The 27,662-nt window shown below is 37.5% G+C and overlaps 1 protein-coding gene across 5 annotated transcripts; it reads left to right on the forward strand.

Moving 5' to 3' along the window:
* Nucleotides 1-1,981: 1,981 nt before the first annotated feature.
* On the forward strand, nt 1,982-27,335 carry LOC132139606 (transportin-1). Of its 5 annotated transcripts, XM_059548082.1 has the most exons (24): nt 1,982-2,113; nt 3,071-3,146; nt 4,133-4,282; nt 4,754-4,860; nt 12,413-12,546; nt 15,291-15,372; nt 15,559-15,681; nt 16,026-16,144; nt 16,309-16,369; nt 16,873-17,044; nt 17,158-17,310; nt 17,644-17,869; nt 17,995-18,166; nt 19,781-19,867; nt 20,325-20,432; nt 20,586-20,744; nt 21,274-21,361; nt 21,464-21,562; nt 21,650-21,745; nt 23,952-24,027; nt 25,065-25,164; nt 25,250-25,324; nt 25,404-25,530; nt 26,618-27,335. In XM_059548082.1, exons 1-23 carry the CDS (start codon nt 2,009-2,011, stop codon nt 25,509-25,511), a joined length of 2,676 nt encoding a protein of 891 aa, XP_059404065.1. In that variant the 5' UTR covers nt 1,982-2,008; the 3' UTR covers nt 25,512-25,530; nt 26,618-27,335. The 5 variants fall into 5 exon arrangements, 3 of the variants coding, with proteins under 3 accessions (XP_059404065.1, XP_059404063.1, XP_059404064.1); XR_009433642.1 differs by lacking the exons at nt 23,952-24,027; nt 25,404-25,530; nt 26,618-27,335 and having other exon boundaries at nt 20,325-20,474; XM_059548080.1 differs by lacking the exons at nt 25,065-25,164; nt 25,250-25,324; nt 25,404-25,530; nt 26,618-27,335 and having other exon boundaries at nt 20,325-20,474; nt 23,952-24,753.
* Nucleotides 27,336-27,662: the final 327 nt, after the last annotated feature.

Genomic DNA, 27,662 nt, shown 5'->3' on the forward strand with positions numbered 1-27,662 from the left:
AGCAGCAAGGGGTGTGTCTACTCGTGGAAGAGAGAGCGCTCAGTGCACAGGATGGACATCAGTTGAGCGAGAGATGGCGCATAAAAAACAAAAGAGGAAAATGTCTGTGGAACAAAAGAAGGCTTATGATAAGGCAAGAAGTAGGACACAAATATATATATATATTTTTAACACATTTATTTTCCTTGTCTCAAGAAATATCTGCTTCCACACAAAACGATGTATTATAAATGTCAGACCAGTTTGTGGCGCTGTAATTCTGCCACACTAAAAACAGAGAAGACTTGGACTATGCGCATAAAGCTTGCACGCGGTATACAAACGAACATGGAACAATACGTTTATTAATCTGTGTTAATGTTAGTTATTAAAAAGACAATCATTCAGTTCATTTGTTGATGTTTTTGTGGCTGTTACGTGACGTAGCTGTGTCTGACTAGAGGCAAGACGTAGGCTGATGACGTCATTGTTATATATCAAGTATACAGATTCGCTGTCTACATGAAAACGGAAGGGCGGCATTTTCAGATTATTCACTCGGTGACCCGGTTTCAAAAATATCAGTTTAACTCTCCCAAAATGCTGAATCCGTGTGGACAGGGCCTAAATCTCCACTGTCTGTTTCAAGTGTCAGTTCCCAAAGTGTGACCGAAAAGTAAGATAAAATGTTTAATACAGCAGATTCCGCCATAATCGTTGCCTGGGTTAAGTAAGGTTATGTAACTTTACGTAGGCTATGTGTGTGGTGGAGCTATCAAAACGGGCGCAGGAACCTTGAGACTTAGGTCTCTGCAGAGCAAAAGTGGACATTTATGAACTTGTGGATGTTTTCAAACTGCTGAGTGTTTCTAAATCATGCAATCAAAATGATCCACCTTTCCTAATCCCACCCCTAAACCTACCATCACTATGATATCAGCCAATCAGGTATCATGGTCTAAAAACACCCTGATCTGGTAACTCCCATTACTTTCCTGCAGAGACCTATACTTGCCACTGGATGCAACATATGGCTCGTTTGTAGGTCTCTGCAGATCAAAAGTGGGCGTTTATCACCATGCGGGTGTTTTCAAACTGCTGGGTGTTTCTAAATCATGCAATCTAAGTGATACCCTTTACCCAACCCCACCCCTAAACCTAACGTCACTATGACGTCAACCAATCAGGTATCATGGTGTAAAAACACCCTGATCTGGTAACTCCCATTACTTTCCTGCAGAAAGTATACTTGCCACTGGATGCAATATATGGCTCGTTTGTAATGGGATTTATTGTTTTTGTCTTGCAGCGCAGGTGTTCTGACCGGGACATGCATCACAGTATAGTAAAAGACATAACATTTCCACCCCACGCTTGAGGCATTTGGCCAATCACAACGCACTGTATAGCTGGCCAATCAGAACACACATCGCTTTTCAGACTATGAGCTTTATAAAAAAAACTATGCATTTCAGAAAGGAGATGCATAGAGGAGAAAGAATAATGTACAGTAGGCTATGTGGAAAATGTGTTTTTGAACCTAAACCCAATTAACACATTTTATTACACCAAATATACAAAATAATGTTCTTTCAGCAGCATCATATGACCCCTTTAAGAGTCTCATGCTCTACCAACTAAGCTAGCCAGATTTGTACCGATCAATTATTGGGGTCACATAGGGTTTCCCCGCCAACTTCGCCAAGTTCCTCCACCCGGCGACTCGACAGGCGCTAGGACCCGGCCGGTGCAGCACAGGCTTATCGCTGTCGATTTGCGGTGATCCGAGATCAGACCGATCGAGTCCATGTATGTCAGCTAGTCTAGCGTCACCAACAACACAACGCCCTCGAAACACGCTCATTTTCTCACGGCTCTCAGCATACTCTCGCAGAGGCGTTTTCCCCATCTTTCACTCGATAACAGCCGGCTTTGAAGCTGAAAGACAAGGTGGAGGCCGTTATTTGATGTGAAAGGGTGTAGATCCGTACGTCTACAGACAGAGAGAGAGAGGGTCCAGCCATACAAGATGGAGTGCGAGTGGAAACCAGACGAGCAGGGACTTCAGCAGATCTTACAGCTGCTCAAGGAATCACAGTCCCCCGACACATCCACGCAACGTTCCGTCCAACAAGTATCCTTTACCTCAGTGTTTAAACAGAGAGAGCTGAAGGGGATGGCCTGTGATTAACTCAAACCTTAGTATGTAACAATACTTGGGTTCTGAAACACGGGTTTTTATGCTGTTTGTTTATATTTGAGTTGTAGATTGGGGTGGTGTCTGTATGGGGTCAGTAATCGCTGTCTGTCATTCGGCGAGTGTTCAACTTAAAGGGATAGTTCACCTCAAAATCAACATCTGTCATTATTTACTCAGCCTCACGTTATTCCAAACCTGTAACGTTAAGGTCTTTGTTGTGTGGGACATAAATAAAGATATTTTGAGTAACGTCTCAGTCCATGCAATGGATGTCACTGGCGTCAATGCTGTTTGGTTAACACAATTCTTCAAAATATTCACACGAGAAAGAACGTCATACAGGTTTGGAACGACACGAGGGAGGGTAAATAATGACAGAATTTTCTTTTTCTTTTTTCTTTTTTTGGTTGTTGTTTTGAAAACTATCCCTTTAAGCTTTAGATACACATATACATCTCTGAAATTAGCCTATTTATAAACAATCATCTTATCAAATGAACGTTATGGTTGTGTGCAAAACCTAGATTAGACAGCATTTTTTTTTAACTTTTACAACAAGCTTTTACATGTTATAGTACATTTTCTAAATTTCCAATGAAATGAATGTCAGAACAAAAGTATAAGGTATAATCTATTTTGTTGAATTACCAGTAAATGATTTCCCTAAAGATTAGCTGGTTCTAAATGTGTATGACTTTTTCTTTTTCTATATATATAGAATAGCTTAATAGCTCATATATCCATGGGTTCATTGATGTAATCATCCAAATAAACATCAAGCAGTTTGTCGATTAGACTAAGTACCTGCACAGATGCACATTTCCCCTGATGTTTGCATTATTATCCTTTATCTCTGTGGTCTGTATGCCTTTTCCTTAATGTGCACCACAGAAACTTGAGCAGCTCAATCAATACCCGGACTTCAACAACTACCTAATATTTGTGCTCACAAAGCTAAAGACAGAAGGTAAGAAATGCATGTTTATCCTTAATTGATTGTTTTATATTTATAATCTGGCTTTGAGATGTGACTTATTCAGATTTATTATGAATATGTGATTTGTTCATTAGGAATATCTGGGGGAATATGGCTCTCTTTCATTTGAAAACCTTAAGTGTGTGTGATCGCGCCAGTGCTTATAACCCTATTCATTTGAATGTAGACATACTGTGTGTTGGGAGGCAGTGCAGGAAATTGCCTGTTGCCGGTCTGCATTGTGGTTTGTTGCAGTTTGAGGTTTGCCATGACAGTTTGTGGAGTATATTAACAGTTAATCTTTTATTCCAATTACTAGAAGGAATGGCTCAGATATGAAGGAACTGAGAGGGAGCAGAGTCAAGCAGAAGATGTTTAGTCTCAGTAGTGTTTTCTGAAGCCGTGTCTGTATAGCTGCTGTGACTTCAGATCAGTGGCGATCTGTCAAGTGTGCTGGGAGCGTAGCTGCGCTGACCTTTTGAGTCTGTGTCCTCTGTCAAGCCCCAGGTCACAGAACCGGTTTGGAAACAACACAAGTTCATCTGCCAGTGTTTCTCTCTCTTTTTACCTTAATTAGCCTGAGGTCCATTTAAAAACAGAAGGTTATTTATTTAGCATCTACTAACCAAGGCTCTAAAGTGAAGGGTTTAAAGTAAAAGGGTGGGCTGTAGTTTTATTTATTTATTATTTTATATATAAATAAAAAAAATATGTATGTAATTTTGGTTTTATTTTCAAGCACTTTCTAAAGCAACATGTTTTTTGCAATTGACAAAATTGTTATATTGCATTATTTTATCAGATTTAAGTTTTAAAGTTTGTAATCTAGTTGTATTTGTGTAGTATGAACAGCTATTTCTGTTTATCCCTGTGGTTGTTTGATTCTTTCATTTTTCCTTTAATGCTGTGTCATGTGCCCAGGGCTGTATTTTGTACTCAGTCTGAAAGTAAAGCTTTTCATCCTTTCTTTCTCACAGACGAGCCCACTCGGTCTCTCAGTGGTCTCATTTTGAAAAACAACGTTAAGGCCCATTACCAGAACTTCCCAAACGGCGTGTCTGACTTCATCAAAAATGAGTGTCTGCAGAACATTGGAGACTCCTCACCGCTCATTAGAGCCACAGTGGGTGAGTATAGAGCGACAAAGCATTTACTGTCTGGCTCTGAGCTCTCAGTTATTGCCATCTTGACAAACAATATTATGCCTTTGGAGGCTGTGTCTGGCTTTGTGTTGTTGCTTTCAATGTAAGATCATTTATTGACTCTTATGAGAATTCACAGCGTGGCTCAATTAGCCTTCTGTGATTCTGATTAGATTATTGTGAGGAATGCATTGCTGTGTTTCTATTGTTACCCAGCATCAACAGCATAAATGTGTATTTGGTTTAAACGTATATTTTTTTTGTAGTCTTTTATGAGTATTTTCCCATACAGTGATTCATATAGTAAAAAACTGAGTATAATTTGTCCACGTATTATAATGTTTTGTTATCAGCTTGATTTTTGTGTAGTTGTTTGCTTCTGGCAGTTGGTTATGTGAACTGCAGTATAGGCTGGTCTGAATGGTGCATTATTGTGCATATGTTTGTGTTCCTCAGGTATTCTGATCACGACTATAGCCTCTAAAGGAGAGTTACAGAACTGGCCGGAGCTTCTACCTAAACTCTGTTTACTGCTGGACTCCGAGGACTATAACACTTGTGAAGTAAGATACACAAACACACACTTTGTGATGTTTCCCACCCCGTGACCAGATTGGTTCAAACGTTCCCTTATTAAACTCATAGACCTAGGTTTTGGTCTTTTGAACCACCATTTAGGATTTTTCATTGGAAATTTGAACAAACACAAAGTGAAAGTAAAGTCTTTGTGCCTGAAAAAAACGCAAAATAAGGTCTTTAAGGGTTAATTCAGATGATTTTATACTCAACAATGTTTTGGTTTGTAAAGTAACTACAAATCATGGATCAAAATTGGACTTTCCTTTTATAAAACTTGTATTTTCACAACAGTGGAAGAAAGTCACAGCTGACACATCAATATTCACAATACAGCACAGCCTCATAAAGCAGTTTCTAGTAAAATACTTTTTAATTTTTTTATTTTTAAAATAAAATGATTTTATTCAGCAAGGACTAATTGAAAAAAGTGACAGTTAATATATTTTTCATATACTAAAATAAATATTTCAAATTAATGCTGCTGTTTTTGAACCTTTTATTCATCAAAGAATCCTGAAAACTCTATCAAGGTTTTTGCAAAAATATTTAGCAGCACAACTGTTTTCAAAACTGATAAGATTTATAAATTTGGGATAACAATATATGCATCATTCAGTCTAGTAATGTAGACAAAGGCAACAAGTCCTTAAAATAGCCATTCAATTCCAGAGTTCTTTATAGCCACTGGAGACCTTAACACACTCCTGTCAGAGACCCACTTTTATGTCCCTGTGTGCTGTAACTGAGTAAATTCTGTTTCATACACCCACACATGAACAAAGAGACTGTGAACTCGCAGTTGAATGCTCTGCCCTGTGTGACTGCGAGACTCTTGCGGAGTAGGCTTGTTAGCAGCACAGATTGAGGTCAGTTATTTTCTACAGTGGAGATCAGATGTGATCACAACTGATCATAGACACGTCTGGAGACTTTCAGACTGTCGCGTCCTCTTACGTGCACAGTGCTGTTTAGGAGTCACCCATTGAAAATCTGACTGAATATGTCCAACTTAAACCTGCAAATAAAGTTTTTATTTTATTTTGAAGTGTCATGACATAAAAAGAGGAATAGCTATGCAAGATTCTGCACTATTTGTAGGTTTCTATATCAAATGTAAGTGAATTAGTGACATTTATTGTAAATTGTACAAAAGACATATCGCATCTATCTATCTATCTATCTATCTATCTATCTATCTATCTATCTATCTATCTATCTATCTATCTATCTATCTATCTATCTATCTATCTATCTATCTATCTATCTATCTATCTATCTATCTATCTATCTATCTATCTATCTATCTATCTATCTATCTAGTACAGACAAAAGTTTGGACACACCTTCTCATTCAAAGAGTTTTCTTTATTTTCATGACTATGAAAATTGTAGATTCACACTGAAGGCATCAAGGGCTATTTGACCAAGAAGGAGAGTGATGGGGTGCTGCGCCAGATGACCTGGCCCCCACAGTCACCGGACCTGAACCCAATCGAGATGGTTTAGGGGTGAGCTGGACCGCAGACAGAAGGCAAAAGGGCCAACAAGTGCTAAGCATCTCTCGGGGAACTCCTTCAAGATTGTTGGAAGACCATTTCAGGTGACTACCTCTTGAAGCTCACCAAGAGAATGCCAAGAGTGTGCAAAGCAGTAATCAAAGCAAAATGTGGCTACTTTGTAGAACCTACAATATGACATTTTCAGTTGTTTCACACTTTTTTGTTATGTATGTAATTCCAGATATAATTCCACATGTGTTAATTCATAGTTTTGATGCCTTCAGTGTGAATCTACAATTTTCATAGTCATGAAAATAAAGGAAACCCCTTTGAATGAGAAGGTGTGTCCAAACTTTTGTCTGTACTGTATATATATATATATATGTTTGGAAACATTACTATTTTTAATGTTTTTGAAAGAAGTTTCTTCTGCTCATTAAGCCTGCATTTATTTGATCAAAAATACAGAAAAAACAGTAATATTGTGAAATATTATTACAACTTAAAATAATAGTTTTCTATTTGAATATACTTAAAAAAATAATTTATTCCTGTGATGCAAAGCTGAATTTTCAGCATCATTACTCCAGCCTTCAGTGTCACATGTAACATCCAGTCTATCACATGATCCTTTAGAAATCATTCTAATATTCTGATTTATTATGAGTGTTGAAAACAGTTCTGCGGTCTAATATATTTGATGAATAAATGGGTTTAAAAAGAACTGCATTTATTAAAAATAATTTAATCAATTTAACACATCCTTGCTGAATAAAAGTATTGATCTAAAATAAATAAATAAATAAATTACTGACCCCAAATTACTGACCAGTATTGTATATTGTTATTACAAAATATTTATATTTTAAAAACATAGGTCCTTTTTTTTTTTTTTTTACTTTTTATTCATCAAAGTATCCTAAAAAAGTATCACATGTTCTGAAAAAATATTAAGCAGCAGTTGTTTCCAACTTTGATAATGAATCATCATATTAGAATGATTTCTAAAGGATCATGTGATAATGATCCTAAAAATTCAGCTTTGCATCACAGAAATAAATGATAATTTAAAGTGTAAAAAAAAAAAAAAATATTTTAAATTGTAATCATATATCACAATATTACATTTTTTTTCTGTATTTTTGATCAAATAAATGCAGGCTTGATGAGCAGAAGAAACTTCTTTCAAAAACATTAAAAATAGTAATGTTTCCAAACTTTTGGTCTGTACTGTATGTATATATATATATATATATATATATATATATATATATATATATATATATATAAGAAATGTAGGACCTTTAAAAAAAATAAAAAAGCTTTATTTCAAATAAATGCTATTCTTTTGAACTTTCTGTTCATCAGGGAATCCAGAAAAAAATACACCATTTCCAAAAAAAAATATTTTAATTTGTAACACCATTTCATGATATTACTGTTTTTGCAGCATTCTCTTTCTAAATAAATGCAGTCTTGGTGAACATAAGAAACCTCTTTCAATAACAACAACAAAAAAGTATTTTTTTTTGTCAAAGTTTGTTTTTCCCCATTTTTGGTTGGGCTGTTTATCTATATTTTACCTCATTGCTGTATTACAGATATGTTTTCTTGTTTTTGATGTGTCAAATTACATGTACGATACATTTCTTGGGATGTGTGTGGAAAGACCCTCAGCCTGTAATAATTGGCAAGTCCTCACACAGCATGTGTTCTTCACTACGTAAAATATATGTCTATAATTAGTAGTGTGTATGCGCCTGAAAAATGCAGTTACATCAAAGTTACTTATGAGGAAACTCTCACACACCCACACTCTCCAATCTTCAAATGGCATGCTGAGTAAGAGAACTGTGAGCCAGTCCTCTACTGCAATGAATGTTCACCTCTGGCTCTACCGTTTGAAGCATGCCGAATGCCGGGCCAGAGACATTAGGGAGTTTAAGCAACAGCTGCGAATGGAACACTATGGTGACCGGAAGTAAGCTGTTATGCCGCCGTAGCCGAGAACATAAAATTCACTAAGCAACCGCAAGTAAGATGGCACAGTGTGGCATTCAGTAATTTACTGTAGTATTGTGAAGTTTTATGAGTAGAATGTTTAGGCAGTACTTGCGTTGCTTCACAACATCTCTAGTCTCAGTGCTACCTGAGTTGTTACTAACAGCAGACATATCTTTGTACAAATGGAAAAATGGTTAAAATAAGCTTAAAGGGTTAGTTCAATTGAGAATGAAAGTTCGTCCATCTTCTACTCAACCTCGAAGCATCCTGTGTGTATGTGACTTTCTTCTTTCAGAATAATCCAATCGAAGTTGTATTTAAAATTGTCCTTGCTCTACCAAGCCTTCCGGTTCCCAACAGTCAGCAGAAGTGAGGAAAAAAGTGTTTATTACGTTTGAAATCTGGATATTTATCTTTTCACTACAGGGGGCCTTTATTCATTCCCCCGGAGCTGTGTGAGGGACGTTTTATTACAGATTTGTGCACTTTATTTCACGTCTTCTGAACTGTTAACAGCAAACACCCACTTACTCCCATTGAAAGGCTTTGAAGAGCAAGCACAATTTAGATTAGACGATAGAAGATAGAATGGTAGAATCACGTACTGCAATAACAGTGTTATGTATCATAAAATGTAACATTTACTTACCTAATCTGTCACATTGTAACGGTTACGGCAAACCCAATGTTCTTCCGTAGTAGACGGTTAAAGTAGAATGTCAAGAAGCAGCTGTTAAAATCGTGCATGCACAATACAACATCAGAATGCCATTGCCGTTCCATCAGTGGCTTTCGCTATAAGTCTCTGTTATAAGGGGAAGGAGACGGATCACTCATTGATAAATGAATAGGAGAAAAATGAAGTCTCAGTACTATGGTCACCGTCTGCCTTCATAGTTAATTTACTCTAGAATGTGCATTAACTGCATATATCAGAAAATGACATTATATTAGTGTTACTAAGAAAACGTGATTCCACAGTTGTAAAATTGTGTTGCTTATTTGAAATATGTTATTGGTATAATTTAGTCAACATTTTGGTTATTTCAGTCTTTATCTCTTAATTAAATCTACTTTGTTCAAGTAGATGTGCTTGCATGCTTCTTACCAACATAGAAAATACATGCTTAGGAGCATTACCAAGACTGAACTGACTAAGCTTGAAGGAACTTGGAACAAGGTCATGAGTTTAATTCTGAAGACACATAAGTGGTAACTTAAGCAGCAGACATCCTAGCTCTTGGTGGATGTGTGGGTGTAAAAAGGAGAAAGCATCCATCCACTGCTGTGATCCCCTGGTTTGGTTGTGGCATGTGGGTCCTCATATTGCTATATGAAGTCTAAAGCCATTGACAGACTGAATATCGGGGATGACTTTATTTAGCTTGGGCATAGAGTGGTTTTGCTTTCTGTAATGGGTTTAATGTACAGGGTTGACATATGTTATCTTGCTTAATGTTTATGGTTAAGATATTCCTGACCTTTGAATCATAGTTTGTTGGTTGGAAGTGGCCATAGCACACCCTGGTCAATATATGAGCAAACTGATGCGGAAATGCATGTGAAAGTGAAGTGACATTCAGCCAAGCATGGTTACCCATACTCAGAATTTGTGCTCTGCATTTAACCCATCCGAAATGCACACACACAGACACACTGTGAGCACACACCCGGAGCAGTGGGCAGCCATTTATGCTGCGGCGCCCGGGGAGCAGTTGGGGGTTCGATGCCTTGCTCAAGGGCACCTAAGTCGTGGTATTGAAGGTGGAGAGAGAACTGTACATGCACTCCCCCCACCCACAATTCCTGCAGGCCCGGGACTCGAACTCACAACCTTTCGATTGGGAGTCCGACTCTCTAACCATTAGGCCACGACTTCCCTAAGAAGGTGATAGTAGTAATTACTAATATGCAAAAAACAATTGTTTGTTGTTAAAGATTTACTTTTCCTAAATGGTTGCTTGTAAATACATTTTCAATCATGCAATTAATTGCAATATTTAATGACAACCCAGACAATGTCTTTGTATATGTATAAAGATATATAGATTTAGATATTTATATAGATATAAAGATTTGGTGTTTTGACCTTGAGAGACTGGTGGCTTCCTCTGTTGTTTCCTCTAAGCTCTCTAGCACAGAATATGTCATCTCCAGCCAAATGGAAGCTGACAGTGGAGACGGTTGCCATAGCGACAGCCGAGCCAGACAGCTTGTTGCCACGGCACCATTTGTGCTCGTGACCTGATTAGATTCCTCACAGGTGGAAAGTCTGTGAGATCAGGAGGAAGCGTGATGTGTTGGCTGGGTCCCTCGGCGGCAGGGTCTGGCTTTGGTATTGTTCTACATCACAATCTCGTTTGTGATTTTATTATTTATTTTTTGCAGTGAGTTCTATATTTGCATTACATTTACGTGTGTTTATTTTGTAGATGCTATTATCGAAAGTGACATATAAATGAGAAAGGCAGTAAGCAGGTCATCTTAAGGAGGCACTAGCAATAAACAATATACACAATATACAGACACAATATATTAAAATAGATTTTATTTACTTCATTGATTTGTTAAGGGACTGACTTGTGATGGTCCTGAAATCAGTTAAAATAAGGTGAACATTTTATTAATGTTAATACTATTATTATTTTGTTATATATATTTTTTTTTACAGAGGTATAAATTATTTGAGTAAATGTAATTAATTACTGTACTTGAATATATTTTTGGATCCTTTGTAGTTTTACTGAGTATCAAAGATATTAGCAACTTTTACTTTCTACTTCACTACATACCTAGCTTATTCCACTACAAAAGAAGTTATATCGTCAACTACAGGGAACTGTAAGTACTATAAATTGTGCATTTTGCCCTTACCCAAACTACTTTACATAATAAGAGTTCCTTAGCAAGTAGTTGTGAATCACAGCTGTGAGATGAGGACATGACTGCAGCTGGCAATGAGGCCAAAACTAGCACATCAGGTTTTTCATTCTTCTTAACATTATTTTATTTATCCGTTATACTGGAGAGACCTTTTTGAAGGATTTTTTTTTTGCCATTATTATTATTATTTTTTACATTATAGAAACATAATTGCCCTCCTTGTTTTTCACTGTAATGTCTCTTTGAATAGTGCTTCTCTGAGCCAATATTTAATGTAAGTAGAATACTTCAGTAATCTAAGACTTTTACTCAAGTTGTTTTGGAATTGGTGACTTGTAACTTGCAATGGAGTCATGTAAGTTATCTGTACTCAAACTCAACTGAACTCAAGTATGGTTTTCAAGTACACTTTACACCTCTTATTTCCTAACTGGAACTATATCCTTAATGCTTTATATAGTTCATATATACAGTGTATGGTTAATAATAATACTGTTATAGTAATAGTACTATTCTTTTTCATGTTAACTATTATTGTCTCTGTATGTGTATTATGTGATGAGCCTGTGAACCTGTTTAGTATGCGCATAGCCAGACCTGTAGTGTCTTCTGAACCGACTACTTACCAAGAACCCATATTACTTCAATGAAGATTTAATTACCTGTGAGTTTTAAATGTTGCAAGTCTTTGTACATTGATGTAAGAGTTGAATTTTTTTTTTTTTTTTTTTTTACCCTTTACTGTCCAGTTACTTAAATAGTATCATGTCATATTTGGTCCCCCTACAGAATTTCTCATGTTTTCTCTGCTTTACATTTGCGCTTAAATTAACCTACAGCAGTTTTTGGCTGTCTGCATTGTATTACATCTGCATGTCACCTGCAATGTACACACCATGAGCCAGTTGTGAGCTTAAGGCAACGGCAAAAGTATTCTACTTTATTTTCAGCAGCACTGACTGCACTTCAAGCCAAAAATAGAATGGAGTGTCTGTCAATTGAAGGTCTCAGTGTTACTGTGTGACAGTCATGACTGGTTGGGTCAGTTTGATTGATTTTGATGGCAGTGTTCTAGATCAAAAGTTTTTTCGTGAGAAGGGGAAATGTGTATGATTTGTCTGTTACATTCTTGCTGTGTTTGTCTTTTCAGGGGGCTTTTGGAGCCCTGCAAAAGATCTGTGAGGACTCTGCTGAGATCCTGGACAGTGACATGCTGGACCGCCCACTCAACGTGATGATCCCAAAGTTCCTGCAGTTCTTCAAGCACAATAGCCCCAAAATCAGGTAAGATGAGCCTGTGTTCCCTAATGGAGCACAATGTTTGAACCTGCAAGGAGATGTTATTTGTAATTAATTCATATAGACAGGGACTCTCGTGATATCAGATTTTCTTTTTTGCGCATTTTACCTGTTTTTGGCCAATGAATCGCACTGAAAAAATTCAAGTGTAGGGAGGTGGAGAAAGAGTTTAGTGAGTTAGCTTTAACTACACAAAAGTTCAAAAAGAACTCACTATTGATCAGACTGGTGTGTTTAAAGGGTTGGTTCACCCAGATAGAAAAATTATGTCATTAATAACTTACCCTCATGTTGTTCCAAACCCGTAAAACCTCCTTTTATCTTCGGAGCACAGTTTAAGATATTTTAGATTTAGTCCGAGAGGTCTCAGTCCCTCCATTGAAGCTGTGTGTACGGTATACTGTCCATGTCCAGAAAGGTAAGAAAAACATCATCAAAGTCCATGTGACATCAGAGGGTCGGTTAGAATTTTTTGAAGCATCGAAAATAAATTTTGGTCCAAAAATAGCAAAAACTATGACTTTATTCAGCATTGTCTTCTCTTCCGTGTCTGTTGTGAGAGAGTTCAAAACAAAGCAGTCTGGATATCCGGTTCGCGAACGAATAATTCGATGTAACCGGATCTTTTTGAATGAGTTCACCAAATCGAACTGAATCGTTTTAATCGGTTCGCGTCTCCAATAGGCATTACCCCCAATTTCCACCGGCTGCGTTACGGCTCCGGCACGGCGGCGGAGTCAATAGGTTTCCATTAAAGTCAATAAGTGTATTTCCACTGAATGCGGTACAGCTGTGTTCCGACTCCGGCGATCCGCAGCCCTCCGGAGCAGATACGCAGAGCTTCTATTTTTGCCGGATGCCGGAGTGCTCCGCAGCACTACAGGGCAGAGTACGCAGGACAGGAAGTCGAGTGACAAAACAGAACAGCCAGAAACAAAATAAAAGATCCGTTTAATTTTCAAAATAAAATACACCGCGCTCATATTTCCCTACACTACACCTTGAAAACGTCATAATGGGCGGAGACAGGCTGGAAAACTGGATGGAAAACTGTTCCTGGTTTGGTAGTTCTGTTTATAGAAACTACATATCGCGCGATCACACCAGAATTCGCGAGATTACATGGGGCCTCGTGACGTCAGCTGTCAGTCATGACCGCAGCCATTCTGCAACAAATCCGGACCTGGTGGGTATTGACGGACGACGGAACACGGAGCTGTCACGCAGCGGAGCCGTTCAGCAGCCGTTACGCATCTGGTGGAAATTGGGGGTTAATCCACAAATTACTTAAGCTGTTAACTTTTTTAATGTGGCTAACACTCCCTCTGAGTTAAAACAAACCAAAATCCCAGAGTAATTCATTTACTCAAACAGTACACTGACTGAACTGCTGTGAAGAGAGAACTGAAGATGAACACTGAGCCGAGCCAGATAACGAACAAAACATTGACTCGTTCACGAGTCAAGAACCATTTCTGTCAGACGCGTCCGATTCGTGAACCGAGGAGCTGATGATACTGCGCATGTATGATTCAGCGTGAAGCAGACCGACACACAGTGCGTCTGAACTGAACTGATTCTTTTGGTGATCGATTCTGAACTGATTCTGTGCTAGTGTTATGAGCGCGGGTAAACCGAAGGCTTGAATCAAGGGCAATCATCGCAAATGACGCCATTATACGTCGAGCGCAAAAGAACCGGTGAACCATTTTCTTCAACCGGTTTATTGAATCGAACTGTCCGAAAGAACTACTGGTGATCCGAAAACCGATGCAACCGGTTCTTGACTCGTGAACGAGTCAGTCTATTGTTCGTTATCTGGCTCGGCTCGGTGTTCAACTTCAGTTCTCTCTTCACAGCAGTTCAGTCAGTGTACTGTTTGAGTGCATGCATTACTCCGGGATATTGGTTTGTTTGAACTCAGAGGGAGTGTCAGCCACATTAAAAAAAGTTAACAGCTTAAGTCATTTGTGGATTAATGCATATTGGAGACGCAAACCGTTTAAAACGATTCAGTTCTATTTGGTGAACTGGTTCAAAAAGATCCGGTTACATCGAATGATTCGTTCGCGAACCGGATATCCTGCTTTGTTTTGAACTCTCTCACAACAGACACGGAAGAGAAGACAATTCTGAATAAAGTCGTCGTTTTTGCTATTTTTGGACCAAAATGTATTTTCGATGCTTCAAAAAAATCTAACTGACCCTGATGTCACATGGACTACTTTGATGATGTTTTTCTTACCTTTCTGGACATGGACAGTATACCGTACACACAGCTTCAATGGAGGGACTGAGAGCTCTCGGACTAAATCTAAAATATCTTAAACTGTGCTCCGAAGATAAACGGAGGTCTTACGGGTTTGGAACAACACGAGGGTAAGTTATTAATGACATAATTTAGCTATCTGGGTGAACTAACCCTTTAACTCTGCATCTTGTTTTCATCTGTTATCTCCTCCAACATGATTTTGTGTGGCAGCAGTAGTAGCTGCACACTGCTTACTGGCAACCAGCACTAAGATGCAATAACACCAGCTACTGCCAACCAGATCCATCCATCTATCCAGTTACTAGCACTAGACTATTTACAATATTAATGTATGTGTAGTAACATTATGCCGAAATTTAATTACCATAAATACCAGTCATTCTAATTGAAACTACTACTTGCTATGCAGTTGTTAAGGCTTGTTTGATATATGTACTATGCTTGTTGTCTGTTGTAGGTCTCATGCCATTGCCTGTGTCAACCAGTTCATCATCAGCAGAACACAGGCCCTGATGCTGCACATAGATCCTTTCATTGAGGTACCACTTACAAAACCAGCCACCTTAACAGAACATGTTCACCCAAAAATGATCATTCTGTTAAGATTTATGTACTTATTCCATATCCCAGAATTGTAATGCCAGTTTTGAGTAAGTTGTCATTGTTTAGTTCTAAGAAATTAAAATATTTTTATATGTATGTATGTGTGTGTCTTTATGGCACAGAACCTGTTTGCACTGGCAGGTGACGAGGAGCCTGAAGTGAGGAAGAATGTGTGCAGAGCTTTAGTCATGCTTTTGGAAGTCAGATTAGACCGACTCCTTCCTCACATGCACAACATCATCGAGGTTAGATCACACTTTCTTCTGTGTTATATATATTATATATATTACTATATTATATACTTTTTTATAAATTTGGTCATAAAATCACACAGAGGCAAAGTGAACAGCAGCCTCTTGTGGACTTTCTTTAACTAGTTTGGTAAAAGTAGAATCAGTGAGCCTTCTTCATGAAACGCAAGTAAAAATTAATTTCTACATAGTTTTTATGTAAAAGTGTTAAGGTACATTCAGTAGATTTTATTTTTTTCTTGGTAAAAATTACATTTCGAACAGTTTATTCAAAAATATGCTCTGTTCATGTTCCATGAATAAGGCCCAATGTGTTTATGCTCACATCTGTTTTGCAGTACATGTTGCAGAGGACACAAGATCAGGATGAAAATGTCGCTCTGGAGGCCTGTGAATTCTGGCTCACACTCGCTGAGCTGCCTGTGTGTAAAGAGGTCCTATGTGGACACCTGCCCAAGTGAGCATGCACAAACACAAGTGTCCTTTTGATTAAAAAACCCCATCAACTCATGTAGATGCATTCAATTACAATACAGTTCTGAAACAGGGCAAAGCTGCTTATTTGATGTAAATGATCAGGATCAGTCAGCAGAGTTTTTTTTTTCTTTTTTTTTGTCACAGATTGATACCAGTTCTTGTGAGTGGAATGAAATACTCTGAGATTGACATAATCCTGTTGAAGGTCAGTTTCTCTCTCTGGTTTTATAGCTTCTTTTTTAAGTTATCTTTGATTGACACTTTTTCATATGCCGTTTTAAAGATAAAACCTAAAATAGTAAAACACCTGTGATTTGCTTCCGAGTTCATACACAAAGCAAACACGTTATTTGGTAATGATGCTCAGCTGCATTTATAAAAACCCCACATTGCCAGTTTGTTTACATGTGATTAGTTTACACTTGTCATATACAAATTAATAGCATTTTATTTTCCATATCTTAGCCTGTCTTTTAGAAACTCAGTTATAAAGTACCTATTTAGCTAAATAAATACAGAAAGCATTTAATCAACAGATACTTGGATTTTATATTTATTTTGAAAGCATGTAATTCATTAATTCACCTATTAGTGCTTTTTTAAAAAGAAAAAAAATTATAGGTTTAGGCCAAACAATTTTTCGAAAACAGCTTCTCAAAAAAATAAACAAACATTATGCAAATCTCTTAATATATAAATGCTTTCCAGGGTGACGTCGAGGAGGACGAAGCAATCCCAGACAATGAGCAGGACATTCGCCCGAGGTTCCATCGCTCACGTACTGTGGCCCAACAACACGATGGGGGAGAATCCATTGAGGAAGAGGAGGACGATGAAGATGAGCTGGATGATGATGAAACCATTTCAGATTGGAACTTGAGTAAGAAACGGTGTACTTTTAAAAGGACACCAACTCAGACAAGTCCTCGCCTTCTTAAAATGGATTTACATTGAGACGTTTGCATTGTCTTCATCATAATTTTTGGTGTGTAGGGAAATGTTCTGCAGCTGCACTAGATGTCCTGGCGAATGTTTTCAGAGATGATTTGCTGTTGCATATTCTTCCTTTACTGAAAGAACTGCTGTTCCATCCAGAGTGGCTTATTAAAGAGTCGGGCATACTTGTACTGGGAGCCATTGCTGAAGGTATTCAAACATTTCCTATTCATTCATTGCCTTTACTGTCATGTTTAATCCACTAGTGCATCTTTGCTGAATAAAATAAACAATTTGTTTCAAAATACAACAATCTTACCGGTTAACACTTTAGTTTACAGTGTTTGTGTAATACATATTACTATATTCCATAGTTAATTACTATATTAATGAAAAAAACTGTAATCACAAGCAGTTTAAAAAAATAACGACTTCAAGTTTTGGTTAATTATTATATGAATGAATATGGTGTGACCTTAATTTCTCTCTGTCTTTTTTAAATTATCATTTTTTGAAGCTGAGTATTTTCTTTATTTGCTTTAGGCTGTATGCAGGGGATGATCCCCTACTTGCCAGAGTTGATTCCTCATCTGGTACAGTGTCTGTCTGATAAGAAGGCACTGGTTCGATCCATCACTTGCTGGACTCTGAGCCGCTACGCACACTGGGTTGTTAGCCAGCCCCCTGACATCTACCTCAAACCACTCATGACTGAACTACTCAAACGGATACTAGACCGCAACAAGCGTGTCCAAGAGGCCGCCTGCAGGTTAGCATGCATCGCAGTGTTGTGCTGCTTGAAGCATACGTGAATACATGGCTTCTTGTTACCTGAGGTGTCTTTTTAGCTTTCCTTCAACTTTTAATCTCTGACTCTCAATTTTCCTCCTACAGTGCCTTTGCTACCCTTGAAGAGGAGGCTTGCACTGAGCTGGTGCCGTACCTTGCTTTTATTTTGGACACGTTGGTCTTTGCTTTCAGTAAATACCAGCACAAGAACCTTCTCATCCTCTATGATGCCATTGGGACTCTGGCTGACTCTGTGGGCCATCATCTCAACAAACCAGTAATTGCACAATCAAATACACAGAAATACTTTGTGTATCATGCACATATACCATACAGTAGAGATTGGATACTACATGCAATCACCTTTATTAAACCTTTATTAAACCTCATGAAATATCACAAAGTTTACCGTAAAGATAAAAAACTCTCTGTGACGAGTGGGGCGGGGCCGAGAGCCATGGGAACGGAGTGAGGCCGGTGGATTGATTTGGAAATGAGCGACACCTGCGCTACTCACCGGTCTCCTCCATGGGACTTGGACTTTGTCTGCCATGTTGGATAATTTTTTTTTTATTTTCTTTTAGTAACAAACTGTACTTGTCTAATAAATCCCTGCAGAGTCATAGTTGGGGTTTGCGGGGCCCCAGGACAGGTTGTATCCATGGGCCCTGTTTGTAAATAGCACAAATAAAGTTCAGGTACAGAAACCAAATAATTAAATGTAAATAGCACTGCATAGTCTTCACTGTATAAATTAAATATAGATTAATTCTTGATAAAACTACAAAATTCAGTCAAGAGCAGTGAGTGTTTTTTCTCTCTGTTTTTTCTTGGATTAACATTAAGGACACCGACAGCAGCTAGTAAACAAGGTGCGATCACTTTAAGATACAATACATGGATCCACTATATTGATACATGTCTGATTACTTTCTCAACTGTTTACGTTGACTTTAGACGTAACCGAGAGTTTTTCGAGGATACTCACCAAGATGGAAATTTAAATACAAAAGAGAAGATTTTTTGTGTTTGCAGCTCTCTGTGTGCACATTGAACACAGAGGGCAAGTACTCAGTTGAGTTCTTTTGTGTCTTATTGTGTTTGAACGCTTTAAAATCTCTTAAATGTTTAAATTGGCAAGGCTTAAAAAGATGTGTAAATGATAAGCTTTCATGACAACGTGCAGCAGTGGCCCGTCAACTGTCCTGAGAACCTTTCATGCTGACTCAGGCAGTCAGTAGAAATAGCTGGCCATAGCTGTGAACCCATTTAATCGTTCATTACACTATTATAGTGGCCACAAAAAGTGGTTAACCAGAAAATTTTTAACTGGCACTTAATTCCCTAAAGGTTGCCGACCCCTGTTTAATAGTATTCTATACAGTGATAAATGCTATGTCAATTAGCAATACCTTATAAATACTTGATGGATTGAAAAACAAGACAAACCACATACTGTTGCAATCCTGTGTTGACTGTCTTCATGTTTAATCAGATAAAACATTTCTTCTGCATTTTACTCATCTACAGCGATAGCTGGAAGCCTACAGGGATTTCCTGGAACATCATAAGTTCTATTACTCCTATGAGTCTTGCTTGTGGACTTTCTGTGAGAGGGCGCCCTCCAGCTTAGAGTATGAATGAAACAAACTACATGTGAGAGTTAGAGTTAATTAATGGCACTGGGTTATTATGTGTATTATTCATTTTTAAAAATGGCCAATACCAGCATATTGCGACACCCCTAATTAACACGATAGCAATATTTCATACTTTAAATTTCACGATTATTGTCAGTACCGGTATATTGCGACACTCCTAGACCTTTCTTCCCTCTAGCGACGGCCCTGAACACATGTTTGACTACTGTACGTGTGTGCTCTGTGTGCAGGAATATATTCAGATGCTGATGCCTCCATTGATTCAAAAATGGAACCAGCTAAAAGATGAAGATAAAGATCTCTTTCCCTTACTGGAGGTAGTTGTCTAACACTTGATTTATATAAACTACTGTTCAGAAATTTTTTGATCAGTAAGAATTTATTTCTTAAAATCTTTTTGAAGGAAATTAATACTTTAAGTCAGCAAAGACTCTTTAAATCATTCAAAAGTGACAATAAAGACTTTGTATAATGTTACAAAACATATTTCAAATAAATGCTGTTCGATTCAACTTTTCATTCATTAAAAAGTGTATGTATTAAAAAATGTATCCACCGTCAAAAACAAACTTACTGAAAAAAAAAAAAAAAAAAAACTCTTGCTGAACCCAAACTTTTGAACAATATGTATGTGTGCTCAAATAAACAATTTGAAAAACCATTTCAGCAGAAGTCACAGGAAATCTTAGTATTGTTCAGAATTCAGCATTTTGATGCATGTACCCGATTATGACTCAAAACAAGATCTTCATTCTACGTTGATTCCTCTTTCAGTGTCTCTCGTCTGTGGCCACCGCCCTGCAGAGCGGCTTCCTGCCATACTGTGAACCTGTCTACCAGCGCTGTGTCAACCTGGTCCAGAAAACACTCGCCCAGACTGTGGTGAGAAGCCACACAAATACACACAAACCCACTCATCTCTCGGTAATACTGTCAGCTGAAAAAACTACTAGTGTAGAAAATGTTGCAAAATAAGAAATGCTCATAATTTAGAATCAGTATGAATATCACTCGATGTCTTCTTCTGTCTCACAGCTCCACCAGAGTCAGCCTGAGTTGTATGAAGCTCCTGATAAAGATTTCATGATTGTAGCTCTGGATCTGCTCAGTGGATTAGCAGAGGGTCTTGGAGGGAACATAGAACAGCTAGTTGCCCGCGGCAACATCCTCACTCTCATGTACCAGTGTATGCAGGTAACTATAGAGCATAGCAAGACATTGTAGCACTGAGGCATGGTATGTTTAACCTAATATATTTGATTTAATATACTTAATAAATTTGATTTTAATATATTTTAAAATGTAATAAATTCCTGTGATGCAAACTGAATTTTCAGCAGCCATTACTCCAGTCTTCAGTGCCACGGGATCCTTCAGAAATCATTCTAAACATTTATTATTATTATCAGTGTTGAAAACACTTTTGGATCTAAAGCATTGTATGTTTGTGTCAACATGAGTGCCACAGTGTGTACTAGCGGCAGCTGTTTGCCACTGTATCTAGGTAACGACTGAGATGGAGAAGACCGCATCATCTCTGTATAATGTATTTGTCTCTCTGAATTTACCATCTAATCTTTACATACACAGAAGAACATTTGCATTTGCCTGCTGCAGATAAATTGCAAGAGATGCAAACTCCAAAAACTATTTATTCGTGGACGAGCAGCTATGAGAAATGTAATGTGACAATGCTAATCTTTTGATGGTTGTATTTTCTCAGGATAAAATGCCAGAGGTTCGACAGAGTTCTTTTGCTCTTTTGGGAGATCTGACCAAAGCCTGCTTCCAGCATGTCAAACCTTGCATTGGTGTGGAGTTATTATTCACTGACACTTTCTCAGTTTGATCCGTCTCTGTTTGCATTCAGGCACTTAAACGTTGATTTGTTTGTGTAAATCTCTCCTCTCTAGCGAACTTCATGCCAATATTAGGCACAAACCTGAACCCAGAATTGATATCAGTCTGCAACAATGCAACATGGGCCATTGGAGAAGTATCCATTCAGATGGGTGAGAGTTTCCTCATCATCTTCTCTTATTAATTTTCTCATTTCATCACACCTTCAAGGTGAACATGCTAGTTTTCTCTCTGCTCAGGTTCTGAGATGCAGCCGTATGTCCCGGTGGTTTTACAGCAGCTTGTGGAGATCATAAATAGACCCAGCACACCCAAGACACTGCTGGAGAATACAGGTACCATCTGAGGGGTGCTAGACCAGGCTGACCCCTCAAAAGAGGTTTCCACCATCTCTTTTTCCCAAACTCTCCTAGTCCCCATTCCACAGTGCTTATTAATCTCCATTCGAACTCCAGGAAGTGGACTTTACAAGGTTTGACCAGTGCACAGTATTGTGGGTAACGGGGATTGTGAACAAGAATAGGAGCAGTTTTTTGTGTATTTTTTCTATATACAAACTCAGCTGAGTTCTCTCAGCATATCCTGTCTTCAAATATAAATAGAGCAGACCTTGTAACAGTCCAGCTGTGGTACTGCCTGAAGTGGATTAATAGAACAGTGAGTTCCATGTTAGCGAGCAGATCACCGTAATGAGGTTACAAGCATCAGCATCAGTGAGATATTACAATGACAAATGTAAACCAAACTTGAGAGGAGTGTCTTTTGATTTGAACATTTTTACTTGAAGATTTGAACCTTAAATAGTATTTTCCCCCTATTTAATTCAGAGAAAACGTATAAACTCTGATCTAAATCTGTTTTGTGGTGTTTAGATTAATGTTTAGCACCTGTACCTCGCAAATTATTTTCCAGTTACACTCCACTCTGATTGGACTGCTCGAATTGAAGCTCTAGCCTGAGCCGTAATGGCTGCCAACATTGATGTTTCCTTTTTTTTTTTAAATGAGGGTGAAATGTAACACTCCTAACATACTCCCACAGAAACAAGGGTACTTGTAGATGTGTTCCTGTCTGTCGATTTATTTCTGTTGTTTTAATTCCTTTTATTTTTCAATGTGAATGCATATCTGCCAATAGATGTTGAATGTTGTTTAGTTAATGACGGCTAACGTTTGATGCAGGATTGCTGATATTTTGATTATTCACGTTGCAAAGTCTAAGTCCTTTTAAAAATTAGAAGCAACCATGTGGCATAGCCAAATCCAAACTGATCAGTCGATTAACACACTACTGTTCAAAAGATTGGGCTAAGGGAGATTTTTTTTAATAAATAAATTAATATTTTTATTTAGCAAGAATGTATTAAATTCAACAAAATTAACAATAAAGACTTTTTTCTATCTTTTAAACCTAAGAATGTAAAAATGTATCACATTTCCACAAAAATATTAAGCACCAAAACAGTTTTCAACATTGACCAAATCAGCATATTGATCAGCACTAAAGACTAGAGTAATGGCTGATGAAAATTAAGCTTTGCCATTGCAGAAATGCATTACATTTGTATTGCATCTATTTACATTCTTATAATATTTAACAATCTAACTTTTTTATTTTTATTCTCTTTACTGTATTTTTGATCAAGTAGAGCATGAGAGACTTCTTTCAAAAACATACAAATACCTTACAAACCCCAAACATTTGAACGTTAGTGTGCCTCTTCTTTATGGTGCAGGTTTTACATCTGTCATAATTATTGAGTTTGTTCAATTTTTGAGTATTTGATTCATCTATTTAATTACTAATTACTAAACAGTGCTTAACTGAGTTTCAGATTCTTTGAATCAGCCCATCCTGCACTGAACTGCGTTCTCTAATGAGCCAATCATCTGCTTTCTGCATGTCTCATTGGACTGTTCATAAATGCCTGTCTTTAATGACAATGTTGCATAGTTTTGTGTCTCTTAAACTTAGGTCTCCTTCCTCTGTGCCTCTTAAGATCCTGGTGGAATCTAGTCCTCTCCATGTAGTTCGCTTGGCGTAATATCCATTTCTTAAAGCAACAAAAGAGACAGAAAGAAAGACAAGACTTTTCTGTTCTACTGAAGAATTTTTTTTGTGAGTTTAAGGGAGAAAATCTTAGAAAACAAGATTGTTTTCTGTAGTCTTCAATCTGTAATCCAGGGATTTGGGGGGAAAGAATCACATACAGACGTTACATGAATTTGGCAGACACTTCAGCCAAAACATGAATGTTTCTCTGTAACTCTAAGCTGTATTGAAGCCGTTTTCTAAGACTCCTCTCTTAAACGAGATCTAAGTTTTCTTAGTGTCATATTTTACATTTGACCCTGTAGTCTGGGACTGTGAAGAGCACTAGTGAAATCTTGTGTTTACTCTCATACACAGATTCTGTTGAGTTCTGTTTCTGAGTTGTCTGTCTGTTTGTTTGTTTGTTTGTTTTTGTTTTCTCCTCCCCCCTCATTCGCTCATGTCTTGGTTGGCGTTTGGTGCTGTATAACCGTGATTGCGTTACCTTAGCAATAACAATTGGTCGTCTTGGTTACGTTTGTCCTCAAGAGGTGGCACCCATGCTACAGCAGTTTATAAGACCCTGGTGTGTATTATTCAATCTTTTATTTCATTCATTTCCTCTTTCTGTCTATCTTCTGGCTTTTCTCTCCACTGTTCTCTCTCTTTCTTTCTCTCACTCGCTCAATCTCTCTACAAACCTTGTCCCAGTGTTTTTGAAAAGGCTCCTGCTTTTCTTCACACTTTGTGCTAGTATAGAAACAGCCAGGATTTTGTACAAAATAAAGCATATAAATGTTATGCTGGTGAAATCTTTTCTTGTGAAAGAGACTGAGCAAGAAGACATGGTAGGAGGCCTATTCAAGACATTTGAGGGAAGGTATCCCTATCTTTCTCTCTGTTCTGTATGATTCAGTCGAAATCATTGCCAACCATGTGACTAACCCTGTCCCTCTAGGTCTTGTCGTTTAATTTGCCTCAGTAGCACCTTCATGTGTTCTCAATTGATTTATTTGAGTTTTCACTTCTGTTTTCGTCTTTTACTGTCGCTATCTAACTACTAATTGAGTGCATGGGGTAATATCAAATGCTTGCTGGATTTAGGAAATGGAAGTGATGGTAAAATGGATAAAAATAAGAGAAATAAAAAAAAGCATCTTTAAAAAGCATTTCTCCTCCCCATTAGATACAGAGTCTTTTAGCTGCATGATTCTATCCCAGAATGCTTGCCCCAAAATTTGCACTAGTTTGTCTATAAACTTGCAGCTGACAGAATACATGGTGCTATATGGACAATGTATTTGTCTTATAAAGAATAAAAGGATGTATGTGCATATGATTAAGAAACAAAAATATATATCAGTATATAAGATATACATATGGGATTGTCAGGAAATATTGCAGCAAACTAAACTTGGTTTCAACAAGAGAATGTTTTATTTATAAAGAAGATAAAACAAAATTTGGTTTTCTCGATTGACCAGTGTCTGTGATTTTAAAACATTTGCTAGTCCCAAGGTGCTCTGAGGTGGTAATCATGATATTGTGTTGATTTAGTGCTAAACCACATGCAAACTAACCGCACAGGCATGTTATTTGAAAACTGGTTCTTCCCTTCACTAGGTGCACCTCTCTACGCAATATAAGAGACAATGAAGAGAAAGACTCTGCGTTCAGAGGAATCTGCACCATGATCACAGTCAACCCTGGTGGTGTGGTGCAGGTACAACACATTATCCCCACTGATGTCTCTCTGAGTGCTTTGATCATTCAGATTGATCATCTTTGTTTTCTTTACCACTTTGTAGGACTTTATATTTTTCTGTGATGCTGTTGCATCCTGGATGAACCCAAAAGATGATCTTCGAGAAATGTTCTATAAGGTAGAGCGCTGTGAGTTGGGAAAACCTTCAAGATGATTATGAATGCATGCCTCATACTCAAGTGTGTGTTCCCTGTTAGATCTTGCATGGGTTTAAGAACCAGGTTGGAGATGAGAATTGGAGACGCTTTTCTGACCAGTTTCCCCTTCCACTCAAAGAAAGACTTGCAGCCTTCTATGGGGTGTAGATGTTACCTGATTGAAGAGGTACATTTCCATGAGATTTTCTAAGCTAGCCAATCTATTTAGAGGACTGTGTTACAGTTTCTTTGTCATATATTCAGACTTGCTAAATTCGAGTGTATATTGCAAAATATATATAAACACTATTATTCAGAGGTTTTTGGCCTGTAATTACTAATTAACATGAACAAACTTTTACAGTATTGACTAACAGTTGGCTAAAATAGTTAAAATAGTAACAGTAGTAATCATTTTTTTCTTGTTTAAATTAGTTGTATAAATAAATTGTACAAATTAACATTTCTAATTTGTTCGTTCATGTTCATTAACTCTTTCCCCGCTATTGACAAGATATCTTGTCTTTTAGAAGACAACGCTTCCTGCCAAAGACGTGTTTTTCCGTGTTTTCACTGTTATACACTCGGGGGCGCTATTACACATCTTCTGAAAGAGTACCAAACCTCCCGAACAAAAACACACGTGAACAGGATGGAGAAACGAGCAATCTCTTATGTAAACAGATGCATATTAAAAATAATGCGATCATCAGCAATAGATGGCATATAAATGAAAGCTGCATAAAGTTACAGAGTAAAATGTTGATCCAGGAAGTGGTATATGTCTGTGCAAGCTTTGGAGGTGTTGATGGAAGTGATTTACTGCATTTATGCTTTGATAATCGTAGTGAATACTTTTTCTCAAAGCTAAACTTCTCTAACCTTTTTATGAAACCTACTTATATTCAAGTGTTGACTAAAAAAAAAAGAATGCTTTAAGCTAGAATAAAACTGACTTTTTTGTTTAAAAGTAGAGGCTATGATCTTCATTTTGGCGTATTGCATATTCAAATATTCATACAGCAAAATATACTGGAAGCCGTCAAATTTTAGTAAAAATGATCTAAATAGCTGGTGGTGGGTGGTGGCTGGCAACTTTTTTCAAAAATGCTGGTGGGGAAAGAGTTAATAATGCATTGCCTATTGAACAATTTATAAATTAACATTAACCTAGATTCATAAATGAATCTTGAATGATCGTTATTATGATATGTTACTGCTATTTATTTACTAATACTGATACTAATCTGATCTCTTTATCTCTTGTTCTGCAGCTTATTCACTACGGGAGAGGATGGGAACCTCTGATACCCAGGGCATATGTTGCCCTTTACCTGGGGGGAAGGGTGGTCTAGCAGGGGTAGGAGCCATACGGCCCACCGGACCCCTGTAGACAGGGTGGGAGGGAAGTGTTAGCTGAGGCACTAGTCGACGACACCTTGCCAAGCCAAACCAAAATAGGGAGGAAAGCTTTTTCATCATGTCATAACAATCAGCCATGATGGCAAAAACAAAATACATTGTTAGCATTCATTCACTAGGGCACTTAGTGTAACGGGACACCCAGTGGCAAAAAAAAACAAAAAACAGTGAGACGAAGATAAGGTAACACAATGTAACTCTAGAAATACAAGTCCTCTCATATCATTGATAGTGAAATGGTTTTGATCTTTGCCATTTGTTTTGGATCAGCAGTGATGCAACGATAAAGGAATACAAATCTGAATAACTGCATACTTTTCTGTCTTGGTAAATGAAGTTGGTATGCACAAATTGAGAGGGAAGACTGCATATTAACGCAGTGAAGATGGTTGAATGGTGCAAACATCTGCTCTGTCGAGTCACACTTTCTGATCTCCAGCGTGGCTTGACATGGATCCAAACTAGTGAACCCTAAACACATTTTTTTGTTCACATTCGAAACATACATCAGCTATTTACTTTTGCTTAGTTTGCTCAGAGCATGATTTTGAAGATGCTTGTGATATCTTTTTTATTAATATATATATATATATATATATATATATATATATATATATATATATATATATATATATATATATATATATATATATATATATATATATAATTTTTTTTTTTTTTTTTTTTTTGGTACTGATCGGGTTAATCTGTATGTTCAGTTGTATGATTTTGTGTATGTTGGTGGCCCATTGAGCAATCAGTTTTTCTAGCGCCCCTCATACAGACTAGATTTGATTGTGTTCTTTCGACACAAAAACAACATACAAGAGGTGACGTGTTTTCCATCCATATATTGCTTTTGTGACTTGGTTTATTTAGTTATGTTACCTCCTGCTT

This window comes from Carassius carassius, chromosome 4 (assembly GCF_963082965.1).
Source record: "Carassius carassius chromosome 4, fCarCar2.1, whole genome shotgun sequence".
Taxonomy (NCBI): Eukaryota; Metazoa; Chordata; class Actinopteri; order Cypriniformes; family Cyprinidae; genus Carassius; species Carassius carassius.

Coding starts and splice junctions, on each gene's coding strand:
- LOC132139606 (XM_059548080.1), top strand. CDS start 2,009: ATGGAGTGCGAGTGGAAACCAGACGAGCAGGGACTTCAGCAGATCTTA. Junction 16,370..16,872: donor TTGACATAATCCTGTTGAAG/GTCAGTTTCTCT, acceptor AATGCTTTCCAG/GGTGACGTCGAGGAGGACGA. Junction 21,563..21,649: donor AGAAGTATCCATTCAGATGG/GTGAGAGTTTCC, acceptor CTCTCTGCTCAG/GTTCTGAGATGCAGCCGTAT.